General features: G+C 48.6%; 1 protein-coding gene across 1 annotated transcript; it reads left to right on the top strand.

Annotated features, from left to right (window-relative positions):
* The first annotated feature begins 1,536 nt into the window (after nt 1-1,536).
* Nucleotides 1,537-17,385, top strand: LOC140429261 (proteinase-activated receptor 1-like). Its single transcript, XM_072516038.1, has 2 exons — nt 1,537-1,873; nt 14,666-17,385. Exons 1-2 carry the CDS (start codon nt 1,807-1,809, stop codon nt 15,880-15,882), a joined length of 1,284 nt encoding a protein of 427 aa, XP_072372139.1. The 5' UTR covers nt 1,537-1,806; the 3' UTR covers nt 15,883-17,385.
* Nucleotides 17,386-18,467: the final 1,082 nt, after the last annotated feature.

Here is an 18,467-nt window from a genome sequence, read left to right as displayed (position 1 = left end):
CAGCCAGTTCCAGGGCCCTTTCCTCGTGTACGGTCAGTGGCCTCTCATCAGCGGGCCCTCCTCCAGTCCTCACATACTCCCTATTGTTGTGTGCGCGCTTCTCCTGTGGGGGGGGGGGGGGTGGTGGTGGCAGGGGTAAAAGGCAACACTGTTAGGCAGGTATATGAATGCACGCCATCGGTTGCGCGTGCATTGCAGAGGTTAAGGTTAGGGCTGGATTCACTTGGGGATATGGGGGATATGGGGGAGGGGGGATATGGGGGAAAGGGGATATGGGGGAGGGGGGATATGGGGGAGGGGAGGGGGGATATGGGGGAGGGGGGATATGGGGGAGGGGGGATATGGGGGAGGGGGGATATGGGGGAGGGGGAATATGGGGGATATGGGGGAGGGGGGATATGGGGGAGGGGGGATATGGGGGAGGGGGGATTATGGGGAGGGGGGATATGGGGGAGGGGGGATATGGGGGAGGGGGGATATGGGGGAGGGGGGGAAATGGGGGGGATATGGGGGAGGGGGGATATGGGGGAGGGGGGGATATGGGGGAGGGGGGATATGGGGGAGGGGGGATATGGGGAGGCTCACCCTGCCTGCTCTGACGAGGTCGTTCACCTTCTTGTGGCACTGGGTGCCTGTCCGTGGTGTCAGGGCCACAGCGGTGACGGCCTCTGCCACTTCCCTCCACAGACACCGGCTGTGGCGTGGGGCAACTCTGCGGCCGTGCCCGGGATACAGGGCATCCCTCCTCTGCTCCACCGCGTCCAGGAGCGCCTCCACATCGCGTGACTCGAACCTCGGGGCTGAGCGACGGCCAGCCATCCAGTCGGGTGTTGCGGTCGGGTGGGGGGGAGCAGCGTGGCCTTATGAGCCGTCACGCCGTGCGGCGTGTATGACGCTGCACGGCGTGAACCACTGCGCAAGCGCGGATCCCGTTACGTCGCTGCTAGCCCATTTCGGGCCGGAGACTATCGACCCATTTTTCCGACGTGACGCAAGTCGGATTTGCGCCGTTTTTTGCGCCGATCGGCGGACTTTCCGCCGATAACGGAGAATTTCGCCCCTGGTGTCCCCCCTTCAGGGAAGGACCCGGGATATCAAAAGTGCAGCCGATTCTTCCCGGGTTTGATCCTCGCTGAAGTACAGGCTGTCCAATATCAGCTGTGACCACCTTTGGGGAGGGGGGGCGGTTAAAGGGGTCTGGAGGGACACAAAAAGAGCTTTATCCATGTCTGCAATTTATACTGTCAGGATTCATGGAAATACAACGGAATTCCTTCAGGATGCCCTTCTATCCACTCCACACGGACACAATCAGAAACTTACCCTGACTCCACATCACCAGTGGCATGGTTGAAGGATTTCTTAGACTTTAATTTGGGTTGGTAACTGGTGTGTTGCTAGCTGGGAAAAGTAGTTTTGTTTTCAAGGGGGGGAGGGGAGTAGGAGGCATGTGAGGGAGGGCGGTGCCATTCCTTTAAATCCTCTCCGGAAATAGCGGAGTTATGAAATCAAAGTCTGGTGGGGGTGAGAGGAGGCGGTGGGGGTGAGAAGAGGCAGTGCCAATCAGGAATTGTGTCAAAGAGGCAGTCCGCCCCCCCACACACACACACAGAGCAAAGCAGCACTCGGAGCTTTGCACTCGAGCCTGGAGAAGTGAGAATAACTCAGGCACTCTCACCTCCCCGACCCTGCCCCTGGGTTTCTCTGCAGTTTCTCTCTCCCAGGGAGCTGCTTACATCTCGCCCGGCATCACTTACGGTTCGAACTTGAGCCGGAGCGGGATTGCGGAGCCGAATTCACCCGGGAATGGGCTGGAAGGTTCAGCTTGCGTTGTGGGTCGCGCTGCTTCCCGCCATCTCCGCTCTCAAACGTGGTAAGAAAACATTTGAAATATATGCACGTGTGAGAATAGAGAAGCTTTCAAACCTATACACGTGTGAAGCTGAGGCGGTCCAGTTGGGGTAAATAGATGCACAGTTTATTGACAATGAAATTGAGTTATTTTTTATGTGGAGTTCATTAATGAACTCCCGGAAGGTTGGAGAATAAAATCAGAAAATGCTGGATAAACCCAGCAGATCTGCAGCATCTGTGGAGAGAGAGACATAGTCTGTTTCTAGTCCATTATGATTCTCCTTCAGCGCTAAATGTTCTGTTGTGTCAGTGTAGCATGTTTGTTGTTAGTTCCTAGTCCACTTCAGTTTCCAGCACTGAAATCCACGCAGCTGCTAAGAGGGAAATTGAAGAAGTTTACCCCAGACAAGGAAGAAGGTGATTACGCAGGCTGGCTGACAATCGTTTGCTCCCCATATCCCTCCTTCTCCTTGGAAACATCCAAGAAAAGGATGTGGGGGTGGGAGGTGAGGAAAGAGAGAGAAAGGGAGGAATGGGTAGGTATAATTATCGCTTAGCGTCACAAGTCGGCTTCAATGAAGCTACTGTGGAAAGCCCCTAGTCGGCACATTCCGGCACCTGTTGGGGAGGCACTGTTCTGCATTGCAAGCCAGCTATTTAGCTCACTGTGCTAAAACAGCCCCTGTCTGCAACTTTACAAGATTTACGAATGATACCAGGAATGAAGGATTTTAGATTCAAGGAAAGATGGGCTTGTTCTCCTTGGAGCAGAGAAGATTAAGAGGTGACCTTATTGAGGTGTTCAAACTTCTGAACAATTTTGACAGGGTAAAGAAGGACGTTCCGTTTCCACCAGTTGGTATGTCAGTGACTAGGGGGTCACACTTTCAAGATGGTCAGCAAGACAGCAAGGAGTGAGATGAGGAGAAAACTTCTTTACTCAGAGAGTTGTTTGGAGTTTGGAATGCGCTGCCTGGGAGAATGATGGAAGCGGATTCCGGAGGAGGTTTCAAAAGAGAGCTGGATATATATTTGAAAGTGGTTAATTTAGAGGGCTGGAGAATGGGACTAGCTGGGTAGCTCTTTTGGCAGCCAGTGCGGACGATGGGCAGCATGGCCTCCTTCTGTGCTTTAAAAATAACAAAACTCCTGGATCCACAGATGTTCCTTCACATCTCTGCCCAGAGTTTAGTCACCAAGACCAGACAAATGTCAGCATCCAGGCTTTCTCACGCTTCATGTTCATCCATCCGCACCACAACACAGCGATGTGCGGGAGAGATTACTCTCCTTACACTCAGCACTTTTGAAGGCTGCTGGCCCGCAAGCCGATTCGTAAATTGCCAACTTTATTTCCTCTTTCTGTGTGTGCGTGTGAGGACACCCTGGCATGGGTGATGTTTATATTTGCTTCGCTGCATTCCAGACACACCATCCACCGTAAGGCGGTAAATAGACTCCTTTATAAACATGACTACACACACTGCCCTGAAACAACCGCGCTGCCTCTTTAAACCACCAGTGCTAAATACTGTGCTCCGAGCTTCTGGGGAGAACTGATCCGTAACCACCTTCCTTTGCTCCCGAAGTAATTTAACTTTGCACTTTGATTAGAGTTTGGACATACCATTACAACGTGTCTGTAACTGTTTCTATTTGCTTCTTCGCACGCTTCCTGTTTGCAAACAGCGGCTGGAAGGATGTGTTTAGGTGCGGCTAATGTATTATCAATAGAGAACAATTGGGAGATTTTCCAAAGATTGAAGAGATATTGCAAAGGTCTCCTCAATGTGCACACTCCCTTTCTATTTGATGCCTAGAACACAGAGATGTGGCCTCGGACTTGCTGCCTTGCCGTTCCTGGGATTAGACTGAGCAGGGAGGAGGTTCCTGGAGTAAACAACACGGGTTGTTTACTTTGTCTCCAGGTCTCAAGGCCATCTTGTTCCAACTGTTTATCTAAAGGTGCAGAGCGGAATGGAAACTCAAGGGTTAAAACGAAAAGACGGAGGATTTAGAGAGTTGGGGGGGCGGGGGGGGGGGGGGGGTGAGTAAAGACAATCAGAGGGGGGAGGGAGCAGCTATGAGACAGAAACACGCTGGAAGGCTGTCAGTTAAAGAAATGAGCGGCCGGGAGAGAGTTGTGAAATATTTCACAAGTTCTAAACACTGCACAATAACAGAGTTTGGGTGGACACTGGAAAGATTTATTGATGCAGTTATACTTACAGCAACAAGAAACAAGAAACCTGAGTGGAAAGGAAAGTGGCAGACTGCAGAGCAGGAAATATTCAGATTGACTGAAAGATTATAGGTCAATTTATTCCATCACTGACCAGGGTAATTGTGGTGGGGCTGGTTTGGTGTGAACATGTTCCTTGATTATGAGGGAAACAGGTAGGTAGGGAACTTTACCCCGGAGCGGAGGGGTAAATAACCAGGGAGCATAAATTTAAGGTAATGGACAGGAAATTTGACCACGAGGGTGGTGGGAATCTAGAACTCGCTGTCTGAAAGGGTGGAAGAGGCAGAGACTCTCTTAACATGTCAGAAGCATTGGGCGTGGGCACGGTGGCGCAGTGGTTGGCTCTGCTGCCTCACGGCGCCGAGGACCCGGGTTCAATCCTGGCCCCGGGGTCTCTGTCCGTGTGGAGTTTGCACATTCTCCCCGTGTCTGCGTGGGTCTCACCCCCCACAACCGAAAAAAGATGTTCAGGTTAGGTGGATTGGCCACAATAGATTGCCCCTTAATTGGAAAAAAAAGAATTGGTTACTCTAAATTTAAAAAAAACATTTAAGAAGCATTTAGATGAGCACTTGAAACAACATAGCATACAAGGCTACAGAACAAGTGGTGGAAAATGGGATTAGAATAGATAGAACATAGAACGGTACAGCACGGAACAGGCCCTTCGGCCCTCAATGTTGTGCCGAGCATTGTCCGAAACCAAGATCAAGCTATCCCACTCCCTGTCATTCTGGTGTGCTCCATGTGCCTATCCAATAACCGCTTGAAAGTTCCTAAAGTGTCCGACTCCACTATCACGGCAGTCTATTCCACACCCTAACCACTCTCTGAGTAAAGAACCTACCTCGGACATCCCTCCTATATCTCCCACCCCGAATCTTATAGTTATGCCCCCTTGTAACAGCTACATCCATCCGAGGAAATAGTCTCTGAACGTCCACTCTATCCCCCTTATTATCTTATAAACCTCTATTAAGTCGCCTCTCATCCTCCTCTGCTCCAAAGAGAAAAGCCCTAGCTCCCTCAACCTGTCCTCATAAGACCTATCCTGCAAACCAGGCAGCATCCTGGTAAATCTCCTTTGCACCCTTTCCAATGCTTCCACATCCTTCCTATAATGAGGTGACCGGAACTGCACACAATACTCCAAATGTGGTCTCACCAGGGTCATGTATAGTTGCAGCATAACCCCGCAGTTCTTAAACTCAAGCCCCCTGTTAATAAACGCTAACACACTATAAGCCTTCTTCACAGCTCTATCCACTTGAGTGGCAACCTTCAGAGATCTGTGGACATGAACCCCAAGATCTAGATAGGTGCTTGATGTCTGTCACAGACACAATGGACTGAAGAGACTCTTTCCGTGCTGTGACTTAACTTCCTGGTTCCTCAGTGTTGCATTTAGGGGATACCCCAATGATGTACTGGAGATCCCTCTAGGAATTGCCCACATAATTGTTTACTCGCCAATTGCACGGAAGTGCTAACTTCCACTGAACAATTGCACTGGGCCGGGAACCATTCGACAGAAGCGATTTAAATCACTAACTTCGGGTGGTTCTGCCAGTTTTAGCCTGACAGTTACTCCGAAGGAGGTGGAGGAAGAAAAACCACTTCTAACTCCAGAATAACCATATAAACACCCAGTCCCAGCCTTGCACAGGACACTCCGCACACACATGACTCTCCAGTCAATCCCCCACAAACTCCCCCCCACCCCACACACACACATCTGGCCCGGCACCGCTCTCTATCCCAGCCAAACCCTCTTCCCCCTGGTCTGACCTCTGACCTCCCCTCCTTGTTGGACACTTACCTCCTGGTCTGAAGCCCCCTCCACGACTGATACCCCCCCCCCCAAACCCGGACTGACGCCCCCCTCCCCCACCACCCCGGTCTGAACCGCTCTCCAGTCTGACCTTCCCTACTTCTAGTTCGTCCCCACCTTGTCCAACCAGACCCTTTCCCAGTCCGGCATCCCGCACCCCAGTCTGACCACTCCCTTCTCGGACCTGACCACCCCACTCTGGGATGACCTCCCGGTCCAATCCCCTCCTCTGGTTCGACCTCCTTCAACCCCCCGCTCCCGGTCCGACTCACCACCTCCAGTGAAACATGACCCAACGCCTCCTCCAGTCCGACCCCCCACACCACCCCCCTTCTAGGTCTGACCCCATCTTCCAGTCCGGCCATCCCCCTTCCTGGTCCGACTCCTCCCGGGAAGAGAAAATTCCGCCACCAGCGAACGGCTGGAGAATTCCGACCCTCATCTCTGTCGTAAATGGCTGACCCCTGATTTTAAAACAGTGACTCCTACTTCTCGATTCTCTCACAAGAGGAAACATCCTTTCCACCTCCATCTCGTTAAGATCCCTCTGCATCTTCTATGTTTCAATCAAGCTGTCTCTTACTCTTCTAAACTCCAGCAGATTTAAGTCCAGCCGGTCCAATCTTTCCTCATAAGACAACCCACCCATTCCTAGCATTCGTTTAGTAAACCATCTCTGAACTGCTCCTAATGTACCTACATCCTTCCTTAAATAAGGAGACCAATTCTGTGCACAGCACTCCAGGTGTGGTCTCATCAGCATCCTGTACAACTGAAGCATAACCTCCCTGATGTGTTGGGTGCTCTAGATCCGTGGAACACATACAGGCCACCAACACTTAAAATAGCGCAACACTATTTTATTAAGCCAGAAACTGTTGAACATACTTTCACTGTGGGTTAACACGATATTAGATTGAACTAAAGACCTATGCCTTGTCCTAACCAGTCTATGCACTCAGCACATGGTGAAGATCTGTGCTGCAGGCTGTGAGCTCTGTCCTACTAGGAGGCTGCAGCTCGAATGAGCGGGAACTCTGATGCCCCCTGTCTTTATAGTTCATGTGCTCTAAGTGGTGATTGGCTGCGGTGTGTGTATTAATTGGTCCCGCTGTGTGTCCATCAGTGTGTGTGTATCTGCACCATGATATACTGGTGTATATTATGACATCCCCCTTTTATAAAAGAATGTATATGTGTGGCAATAAATAGTTTATGGTGCGAATGTTCCTAACTACGTGTGGGGTGCGAAGACATATTTACAGACTACGTACATGAGAACTAAGCTATTTACATGGGAAGGTGCCTGGTGCAGAGAAGCAGTATGCAACAAGATGAACATTATACAAACCAGGTAAACGATCAAACAAAGCAACAAAACAATTCAGAAAGTCTATAAGTCTGCAAAGTTCATAAATTAAGTCTCACCGCCTCAAGGATGGGTCGAGAGCCGCCGGTTCAGGACCGGGCTGGACTGCGTCAGAGTCAGGGGGAGGCTGAGTGACAGGGAGCTCAGCATAGTCCATGACAGGGTCAGCAGGAGGGCGAGGTGACACTCGAGGATCATGTGGCGAGCGTGGAACAAGACGAAGGGCGCATCGATTGCGGCGCAGAATAGAGCCATCCGGTAGACGAACCAGGAACAAGCGGGGGGCCACCTGCCGAAGGACAACAGCGGTTGCAGACCAGCCACCATCCGGAAGATGGATGCGGACGTTGTCAACTGGAGCCAGAGCAGGGAGATCAGCTGCACGGGAGTCATGAGCCGCCTTGTGCTGTGCACGAGACAGCTGCATCCGGCGAAGGACCGGAACGTGGTCGAGGTCTGGGACATGAATGGACGGCACCGTCGTCCTCAGGGAGCGACCCATTAGTAACTGGGCTGGCGACAGGCCAGTGGACAGCGGGGCGGAGCGATAGGCCAGCAAGGCAAAGTAGAAATCGGACCCAGCATTGGCAGCCTTGCAGAGGAGCCGTTTGACTATATGTACTCCCTTCTCCGCTTTGCCGTTGGATTGGGGGTACAGGGGACTGGATGTCACCTGGGTAAAATTGTACCGCCTGGCAAAGTTGGACCATTCCTGGCTGGTGAAGCAGGGGCCATTGTCTGACATAACCGTGAGCGGGATGCCATGTCGAGCATAGGTTTCCTTACAGGCACGAATGACTGCAGACGAGGTGGTATCGTGCAACCGTATCACCTCCGTGTAATTCAAAAAATAGTCCACGATCAGGACATAGTCTGTACCCGGCGCGTGGAGCAGGTCGATGCCCACCTTGGTCCATGGTGACGTGACCAACTCATGGGACTGCAGGGTCTCACGTGGTTGGGCCGGCTGGAAGCGCTGACAAGTGGGGCAGTTGAGCACTGTGTTGGCTATGTCCTCATTAATGCTGGGACAGTACACAGCCTCTCGGGCCTGTCGGCGGCACTTTTCCACGCCAAGGTAGCCCTCGTGTAGTTGTTCCAGGACGAGCTGGCGCATGCTATGGGGGATGACAATGTGGTCCAGTTTCAGAAGAACCCCGTCTACTACCGCCAGATCATCTCTGACATTATAGAACTGAGGGCATTGGCCCTTAGCCACCTGTCTGTTAGGTGGCGCATGACATGCTGTAGCAAAGAGTCAGCCGCCGTCTCGCGGCAAATTAGGACGAGGCGTTCATCCTTGGCAGGTAGATTGGAGGCCGCGAATGCCACATGGGCGTCAACCTGGCAGACGAATCTCGCTGGGTCACACGAAGTGTTGACTGCCCTGGAGAGAGCGTCAGCAATGATGAGGTCTTTGCCTGGGGTGTATACCAGCTGGAAGTCATATCGCCGGAGCTTGAGAAGAATACGCTGGAGGCGAGGCGTCATGTCGTTCAAGTCTTTCTGTATTATATTGACCAGTGGGCGATGGTCGGTCTCGATGGTGAATTGAGGAAGTCCGTAGACATAATCGTGAAACTTAACCACACCGGTCAGAAGGCCCAGGCACTCCTTTTCTATCTGCGCGTAGCGCTGCTCCGTGGGGGCCATGGCGCGTGACGCATATGCAACGGGTGCCCATGATGAGGCCTCATCACATTGAAGGAGCACTGCCCCAAAGCCGGATTGGCTGGCATCGGTCAAATTTTGGTCTCCTTTGCTGGATCAAAGAAAGCTAAGACCGGGGCCGTGGTGAGTTTTGTTTTGAGTTCTCTCCATTCGCGCTCGTGGGCAGGGAGCCATTGGAAGTCTGTCGTCTTCCTGACCAGGTTCCTGAGAGCCGTGGTATGAGAGGCGAGGTTAGGGATGAACTTCCCTAAAAAATGCCCAGAAATCGGAGGACCGCCTTCTTGTGCTCTGGTGTTTTCATAGCTGTGATAGCAGCGACCTTATCCCCATCCGGCTGCACACCCAACTGGGAGATGTGGTCCCCGAGGAACTTGAGATCCGTCTGACCAAAAGAGCATTTGGCCCTGTTGAGGTGGAGGCCCTGTTCACGTATATGTTTGAATACGCGCTGGAGGCGACTAACATGCTTCTGCGGGGTGGTGGACCAAATGATTATGTCGTCGACATAGACGCGAACACCTTCAATGCCTTCCATCATTTGTTCCATAATCCTATGGAACACTTCTGAAGCAGATATGATCCCGAACGGCATCCTGTTGTAACAATATCTGCCAAAGGGGGTATTAAATGTGCAAAGTTTCCTGCTGGATTTGTCGAGCTGGATTTGCCAGAATCCTTTTGAGGCGTCGAGTTTGGTGAAGAGCTTGGTGCGAGCCATCTCACATGTGAGCTCTTCGCGCTTGGGAATTGGATAATGCTCCCTCATGATATTGCGATTTAGATCCTTGGGATCAATGCAAATTCTCAATTCGCCGGAAGGCTTTTTTGCACATACCATGGAACTGACCCAGTCGGTTGGTTCCGTGACTTTGGAAATCACTCCTTGGTTCTGGAGGTCCTGCAGCTGCTGCTTGAGGCGGTCCTTAAGGGTGCTGGGACCTGCGAGGTGCGTGCACCACAGGCGTAGTATTCTGTTTCAATAAGATCTTGTAGGTGTATGGGAGCGTGCCCATGCCCTCGAAGACGTTGTGGTGCTGGTTGATAATGGCGTCGAGCTGCGCCCTGAAGTCAGTGTCCTGAAAGGCAGACGTGTCATCAGGAGAGAGAGAGTGAACTCTCTGAACTAGGTTCAACAGCTTGCATGCCTGCGCGCCAAGCAGGGAGGCTTTCAAGGAGCCCACGATTTCAAAAGGAAGGATGGCTTTGCGTGACCTGTGCGTCACTTCAAGTTGGCACGAGCCGCTGGCATCAATGGCATTGCCATTGTAATCTAATAGCTGGCAGGCTGATGGAAGGATGGCTGGTTTGACACGAAGGCTTTGGAGGTCAGACCGCGCAATGAGATTGGCGGAGGCACCAGTGTCCAGGCGGAATCGTATTTGGGACCGGTTGACCGTCAGGGTGGCACACCACTCATCGTCCGGATCGATGCTGTATACCGATAGAGGCTGGAGTCTTTGCTTCGGGGACACCCTGTTTTTTGTCACGATGCCGACTCGAAAAGGCACCTTCAGGCCCTCGGTGTCAATGTTGGGTGGTAGGTCCGCATCGGACTCGGTGACCGTGGGTTGAATGGCCCGGACATTCCTGCGAGGCTGGCTGAAGCGATATGAGTTGGCAGGCTGAGCTGCTCTGCATAAGGCAGCAGTGTGGCCAAGTTTGCCACATCTCAGGCATTGTCGGGATTTGGCAGGGCATTGCTGCTTTAAATGGGCGGAGCCACAGTTGCCGCATGTCGTAGAGTCAGTACGTTCGCTGCACCACCACGCATGCGCGGTGCGGTCGTACTTGGTGCGCGCCTGCGCATTACGTTTGTCGACGTCGACGTCCCTTCGTTTGGTGCGCACAAGCACGGGAGTCCGCGGAAAACGCGCAAAATGGCCACCCTCATCCAGGCTGAGGCCCTGGAGTTGCTCGATTGCTTGGACCTGGTCTGCCTCGTGTGGACCTTGCCTCACCGTTTCAACCGCTTGGATGTGGGAATACCGGCTCGTGGCGTTTTCGTGTAGCACGCAGTTCTCGATGGCGGTCGCTATGGTGAGCTGCTTTACCTCGAGGAGCTGCTGTCGTAGGGGGTCCGACTAAACACCGAAAACGATCTGGTCGTGTATCATGGAGTCGGAGGTGGGCCCGTAGCTACAGGACTGCGCAAGGATGCGGAGGTGGGTGAGAAAGGACTGGAAAGTTTCATCCTTACCCTGCAAACGCTGTTGGAATACATAGCGCTCGAAACTTTCATTCACCTCTATGCTGCAGTGAGTGTCAAACTTGAGGAGGACCGTCTTGAACTTTGTTTTATCTTCATCATCCGCAAAGGTGAGAGAATTGAAAATGTGGATGGCATGGTCCCCGGCTGTGGTTAGGAAGAGAGCGATCTTCCTGGTGTCTGAGGCATCCTCCCGGTCTGTGGCCTCAAGGTAGAGCTGGAAGCGTTGTTTGAATATCTTCCAGTTAGCCCCTAAGTTACCGGCGATGCGGAGCGGCGGCGGCGGGCGGACGCTGTCCATTTTGCAGGATGACAGTATGCTGGTGGAAGGCAGATCACTTGCAGATAGGTCTAAGAAGTGCTAATATCCCTCAACTCCTGCTATCATGATGTGTTGGGTGCTCTGGATCCGTGGAACACATACAGGCCAGCAACTCGAATGAGCGGGAACTCTGATGCCCTCTGTCTTTATAGTGAGTGTGCTCTCACTGGTGATTGGCTGCAGTGTTGTGTGTGTTGGTTGGTCCCACTGTGTGTCCATCAGTGTGTGTCTGCACCATGATATACTGGTGTATATTATGACACTCCCTACTTTTGTAATTAATTCTCCTTGCAATAAACAATAACATTTTGTTAGCTTTCCTAATTACTTGCAGGACTTGCATATTAACCATTTGTGATTAATGCACTAGGATGCTCACATCCCTCGGAACCTCAGAGATTTGCAATCTCTCATCATTTATTCTAATTTATTCTACCTGCCAAAGTGGATGATTTCAGGTTCTACAGAGAACAAAATCCATGGGGGGTCCAGCCATCCCAAAGCTGCAGCACTACCACTGGGCAGCGGCAGCAGAAAGAATGAAAGGGTGGATAAAGGAGCCGGAAGCCGAGTGGATGCTCAAGGAGGAGGATTCCTGCAAGGGGACCTCCCTCCGGGCCCTAGCCACGGCAGCACTCCCATCTCCACCCAAGAAGCACTCAACCAGCTCAGGGATTGTGGCAACACTCCAGTCGTGGAATCAACTACGACAACATTTCGGCCTAACCGAAATGTCCGAAAAGCTCCCATCTGCAACAACCACAAGTTCGCACCTGCACTCACTACTTCAAAAGGTGGAGGCAGGACGGAGAGACGCTGACAGTTAGGGAGCTGTACACTGACAGTAGGATAATACAACACTGGACAAGCTGACAGAAAGATTCAAATTAACAGCTGGCAACAAATTCAGGTACCTGCAGCCTAAAAACTTTCTACGAAAAGAAACAAGGATGTATCCACGACCGCCACGACACTCACTTGAGGAATTGCTGGACACAGACATTTTAGGCAAAAGGAACTGTAGCGACATGTACGGACGACTGATCGGGAGGGCGGACCCCCAACCGGACGTGACAAAGGAGGAGCTGGGGTTCGAAATAGGGTGGGGATTCTGGAGCGAAGCACTGGACAGGGTCAATTCCACCTCCACATGTGCAAGGCTTAGCCTAACGCAACAAAAAGTGGTACAAGAGCCCACTTTACAAGAACCCGAATGAGCAGGTTCTTCCCGGAGGTGGAGAACAGATGTGAACGGTGCCAAGGAGGCCCGGCCAACCACGCCCACATGTTCTGGTCTTGCGCCAGACTTTCTGGGTACTGAACAGCCTTCTTCGAGGCAAAGTTCAAAGTGGTGGGGGTGAGAGTGGAGCCAATCCCGACAGTGGCAGTCTTCGGGGTATCAGAACAGCCAAATCTCTTCTTGGAGAGGAGGGCCGATGCCCTTGCCCCTGGCTCCCTGATTGCTCACCGAAGAATCCTGCTCAGCTGGTGGTCAGCAGCACCGCCTAAGGCTGCAGACTGGCTGTCCGACCTGTCGGAATTTCAGATGGAGAAAATCAAATTCGCCATCAGTGTGTTGGAAGAGGGCTTTCTCTTTCACTCGGCTGTTCCAGGACCTGTTTGTGGCCAACAGCTAGGTAGCCAAGGACAAAGGGAGGGTTACCATGACACAGAAAGGAAGAAGGGGTGATGCGGGGGGGTGAGGTCCGGGGAAATGGAAAAGTACAACCAAACCCATTAGGAGTGTAGGAGAGCCAGGGGCCACAGGGGAGTGGGGGGCAGGAAGGAGTGATACACAGGGGACCACAACGGGCACAGCAAAAGCAGCGAGGAAAAGACAAAAGAACGGAACAAAGAAACAGTGAAAAATCCATGTAAATAGTTAAAACCAATCTCGTTGTAAATAACATTAGTGGTACTGCCTAGGTGCTCCCTTGCAAAATTATCATTGTTCCGTTCGTATTTATATTTTGTTATGTATACCAAAATAATAAAAAACCTTTTTTTTAAAAAGTGGACGATTTCACATTTATCCACAATATACTCCATTTGCTAAATTTTTGCTCACTCACATAACCTATATATGTCCCCTTGCAGCCTTCTTATGTCCTCTTCATAACTTCATTTCCTACCTATCTTGGGATCATCAACAAATTTAGCAACCATACCTTCAATCCTTCATCCAAGATTGGAATGTATATTACAACCGGGTGTTAAAGATAATTGTAACATTAGATGAAAGTTTTGTGGGTGGTAAATACCTGGCATCTCACCCAGCAATGCACTGGAAACTCCAAGGCGAAATGAGAAATGAATTGCTCTTCACTGCAGACCCTTTAGAATAAGAATCCAAAGATGACCTACATTAAGATGATTGCTTCGAAAGAAGAAAATAATCATAAGCAAATAATAATCACTTATTGTCGCTTCAATGACGTTACTGTGAAAAGCCCCTAGTCGCCACATTCCAGCACCTGTTTGGGGAGGCCAGTACGGGAATTGAACCCACACTGCTAGCATTGTTCTGCATTGCAAGCCAGCTATTTATCCCACTGTGTTAAACCAGCCCCTGGTTTCATTGTTTTGCGTATAAGTGGCAAAGGGGTAACTGCGATCTTGAACTACAAAAACCTTATAAAGAATTGACAAGTTCAAAACATAATTTTATTTTGTTCAGTGCAATTATATTGGTGATTTCACATTAATATTGCACTTTGGACATTAGTACAAACTGTATAATCTTTCACAAAACATAGGAAGCCATTAAGCACAGTTTACTTTGTTCCAATCCCCATACCTTTGGGGAATTTAAAAAAAATCAAATTATCCTCTTTTAAAAGTTATTGCAGAATTTGATAGCCATTACTGTTACAGAGAGGGGTATTCCATGTTCCAACAATCTTCTACGCTGGGAAATTTCTCCAACCTCTTCCTTTATTCTTTTCGTAATAATGTATAATTGTAGACTGGAGTATAGTGGTGCACTGTTTATGATGTTCTACATTGCTATTAACTTCTCCCTGCTCTAGAAAAGTATAAATATCCAAAACATGGCATTTTCAATGGCTCCCAAAGGTTACAAGAATCTAACATACATACAATTAAGTTTTTTTCACTGCTGAGTAATTGGAAACATTAACTTTGACCTTTTGATTGTTATTTTTCAGCCAACTCGTCACAGAGTCACGTGTTTCCCAAAAGCTTTGCAACTTATCTGGATACTGGACTAGAAATTCCCGACCTTGATGGGAAAATTGAAGGGGAAGGTTCAGGTCAGTACGATGGAAGTGGATTCAGAGATGGATCTGGATTTGGATCAGATGACAATAAATCCATCGTCCCTGACGCGAACTCTAAGGAACGTTATGCAGAACCTGTAGTCATTTCAAAAACAGCAGAACAATACCTAACCAGTCAATGGATGACTGTATTTATCCCTTGTACTTACACCATTGTTTTTGCAGTGGGATTGCTTCTCAACTGCATCGCAATTTTAATGATGCGCTTCAGAATGCAATTTAAAAAGCCGACTGTAATTTACATGATGAATTTGGCGGCAGCAGATTTGTTGTTTGTGCTGCTGCTGCCTCTGAAAATCGCTTATCATTTTTCAGGTAATAACTGGGGGTTTGGCTCTTTCCTGTGCCGGTTAGTTACTGGTGGTTTCTATGCTTATATGTACTGTTCAGTGCTGCTGATGATGTGTATAAGTATTGACCGTTTCCTTGCTATTGTTTATCCGATACGATCTGCCTCCTGGAGGTCCCGGGGACGGACGGCTGTGTTTTGCCTTGTCTCATGGCTTGCAGCTATTGGTGGTACTCTACCACTTTTCCTTACTGAACAAACAATGTATATCACCAAGCTGAACATTACAACCTGCCATGATGTGCAACCCCTCTCTGCGCTTCAAAACTATTCCAGCTACTATTTCCCCACTTTGTGTTTTCTGCTCTTTGTGATTCCCCTGCTTGTGACCTCAGTCTGCTACATATGTATTATCTCAACCCTTCATTCAGCAAACGTGACAAACAAGTGCAAGAAAACCCGTGCTATCTGTTTGGCTGTGATTGTGCTGTTGGTGTTCATTGTCTGTTTTGCACCGTCTAACATCATTTTGCTCATACACTATCTTCACTTTAATTACTCACCAAGTGACTCTCTCTACTTTGCTTACCTGCTGTGTGTGTGCGTAGGCAGTGTGAGCTGTTGCCTCGACCCTTTGATTTATTATTATGCCTCAACCCTTTTCCAAATACATTTTCAGAACCTTCTGTGTCCTAGGGATGTCCCTGAATCTGGGAATAGTCAAGCAGAGTCTCAGAGATGTAAAAGAGGCACCTCCAGTTCGAACGATTGTTCCTACAAAAAATTACTAGTCTAAATTGATTGCATTATTTTTTCTCAGTATTGTATTTTTATTTTATAACGGTATGATAATCTGAAATTTGGCCTTATTACGTGACAAAACCGTCTAACTTTGTAGCTTCATTGGATTTTATAGTTCTATGTGAATTTGTTGCTGATTTATCTGTGACAAAAATTATGAAAAGAAACTAGATTTCATTAAATGATTTCTGTTCTGATTATATTTCACATTGCTTTTCTGTTCATCAAGTCGATTCAGAATATATTTATTGTTGAAATTCCATTATAGTTCAGTGAAATTGGTTCCTAATCACCTTAACCCTTGAACGACTGTGCACTGCGTACAACCTGGCCTTGTCACAAGTCATGCCAGTTAATAGGATGAAAACAAACTTTCTATTCTTAGTTTGTTAGATTTTTACTTTGAAGGTTTACGTGAACTTTATTTTGTTCTTGTTTTTCATGGGGGAGTAACTGGGTGAAAGGTTTTGGAAGGGGCTCCTCTGATCAATAAAAATAGTGTCCCAGATTTTACTTCGGTCAGAATGGTAAAACTGTCAGTGTTTGCTGTCATCACTCCACTGAAACTGACAGCAACTTTGAGAGTTAGAACATGCGCAGAATAGTGAAGAATCCAGAAGTTGCTGCCAGTGAGTCTATGTTGCTCCATTTAGGGTGTGGTTTAAGAGGCTCTCGCAGACTTCTGTCTCACTTGCAATCATGATGTGACAAGAGCATTCACTTTAACTTTATTAGTTCTGCTGTAAGTTCACAGAAACGGCTACATCTGGTTGAATGAGGTGTAACTCAGTTTTCAACAGCAGGATAACATCATAATTAGTGCAGAACACCCTCATAGGCCCTGAAAAGCTAAGCTTATATTTGTGAATAGCCAAGTTTTTCCACAATGGTTAAACATTTCACATACTTGTACAAATATAAAAAATTTATATTTTTAAGTTTGTTTATCATTGTTTTAGCTTCTATCTTAATATGGTCACTCATGTATTTCCCTATCTTAAAATTTAAGTTACATTAGATGAATTTACAGGGCGCCCTCGAGGTTGCTGGTGGGATGGGTTCATTCAAACCCTGCACCGCCAGCAGAACGCCATGGGACCCGCTGCCTTGATTTTCTTTTGTCTAAATGTTTAAAAATATGGCGGTAAAATGCGGCAGTGCAGCTGGTGGGCTGCACTCTGCTTCTCCCACCTGATTCCGCACAGTAAAATGAGAAAATTCCACCCTATGTGTTTGTTAATGCTGTAAATGATGTGACAGCAAAACTATTCTTTTGTATTCCTGTGTCTGTTTGTATATAATTCTGTAAGATTGTGCTCCATTATTCTTATATAACCACAGAAAGCTAAAAGTTTAATTTCATGGTTCATATCAGTTATTCTATGGTTAGTTTATGAAGTATGTAATCAGAATGTGTTTAAACATATTTTGTCCAGAATCGCATGAAAATGGTTTCAACTAACACTTGCGTTTTAAAATAAAAGCTTCTAAATTAAAACTGATCAAATTGGAAGCTACCTTATTGACACACACTCCTGCAACTTGAACATTTACTCGCATTTCCAACTTGTTTTCTATAAGAAGGCACTGAGGCAAATTTGAGGTTGTCAGCACCCGTTTCTTTTGGGTGTAAGAGCATCTGAAATGAATCCAAAGTGCCTGCACACACACGCTTCCAATGGAGAGTGCACTGGACACGTTAATAAAGAGGCAAGGGCACTTACATTGACCATCCAATAGCATGCACAGCGGGCAGATCAGGATGCCAATCAGTGTGCAATGCTTATTTCACACCAGTGTTGCTACTTTGCCACCCAGTGCCCTCTCTTAACCTCACACAGCAGAAGATGCCATTGAGCATCATGAAGGGTCCTTCCTGCACCATTGAAAGCAGCATTTAAAGGAATCATCAATGACTTACTGGTTAGAAGCTGCTTTATTTCTTCTGCCTGTTGCTGCAATATTACAAGTTTTGAATGATTTATAATTTTAGTTGAAGTTTTGACATTGTACATGGCAGTGGGATAGCAAGCACTGAAGTACCTTTTTGGTGGTGGCCAGACTGGTGTGCAAAGCTGTTGCTTCTCGACATGCATGGCCGAGGAGAGCTTCTTCTTGGGATTGAACGTGACGGGGGGGGGGGCAGAGAACAGGCTTCTAGAAGAAGTGGGGATGAGAAGGACTCACAGCTGGAGGCTAAAGCTGCAGAGGGTCTTTAGAAGGCAGATCTAAAAAATAAATAAAAATTTACAGCACAGAAGGTGGCCATTCGGCCCATTGTGTGTATGCTGTCTGAAATATCCAATCTCATCCCAGTTTTCAGTTCTAGATTACAGCATTTCAAGTCCACACTCCGTTGTCTTTTAAAGTTATGAGGGTTTCTGCCTCTGCCAATCTTTTCATCCAGTGAGTTCCTGATGCTCACCAACCTCTGGCTGCAAGAAATTGCTCCTCAACTCCCCCCTAATCCTTACACAAATTACTTTAAATCTATGCCCCCTGGTTATTGACTCTCTGCTAGTGGAAATATCTGTCCACTCTCGGGAGGGGTTTCTTAATTTTATAACTAAATCGCCTCTG

This window comes from Scyliorhinus torazame, chromosome 9 (assembly GCF_047496885.1).
Source record: "Scyliorhinus torazame isolate Kashiwa2021f chromosome 9, sScyTor2.1, whole genome shotgun sequence".
In the NCBI taxonomy this organism is placed as follows: domain Eukaryota; kingdom Metazoa; phylum Chordata; class Chondrichthyes; order Carcharhiniformes; family Scyliorhinidae; genus Scyliorhinus; species Scyliorhinus torazame.
Note: the sequence above shows the minus strand (reverse complement) of the source record. Positions and strands in the feature narration are given on the sequence as shown.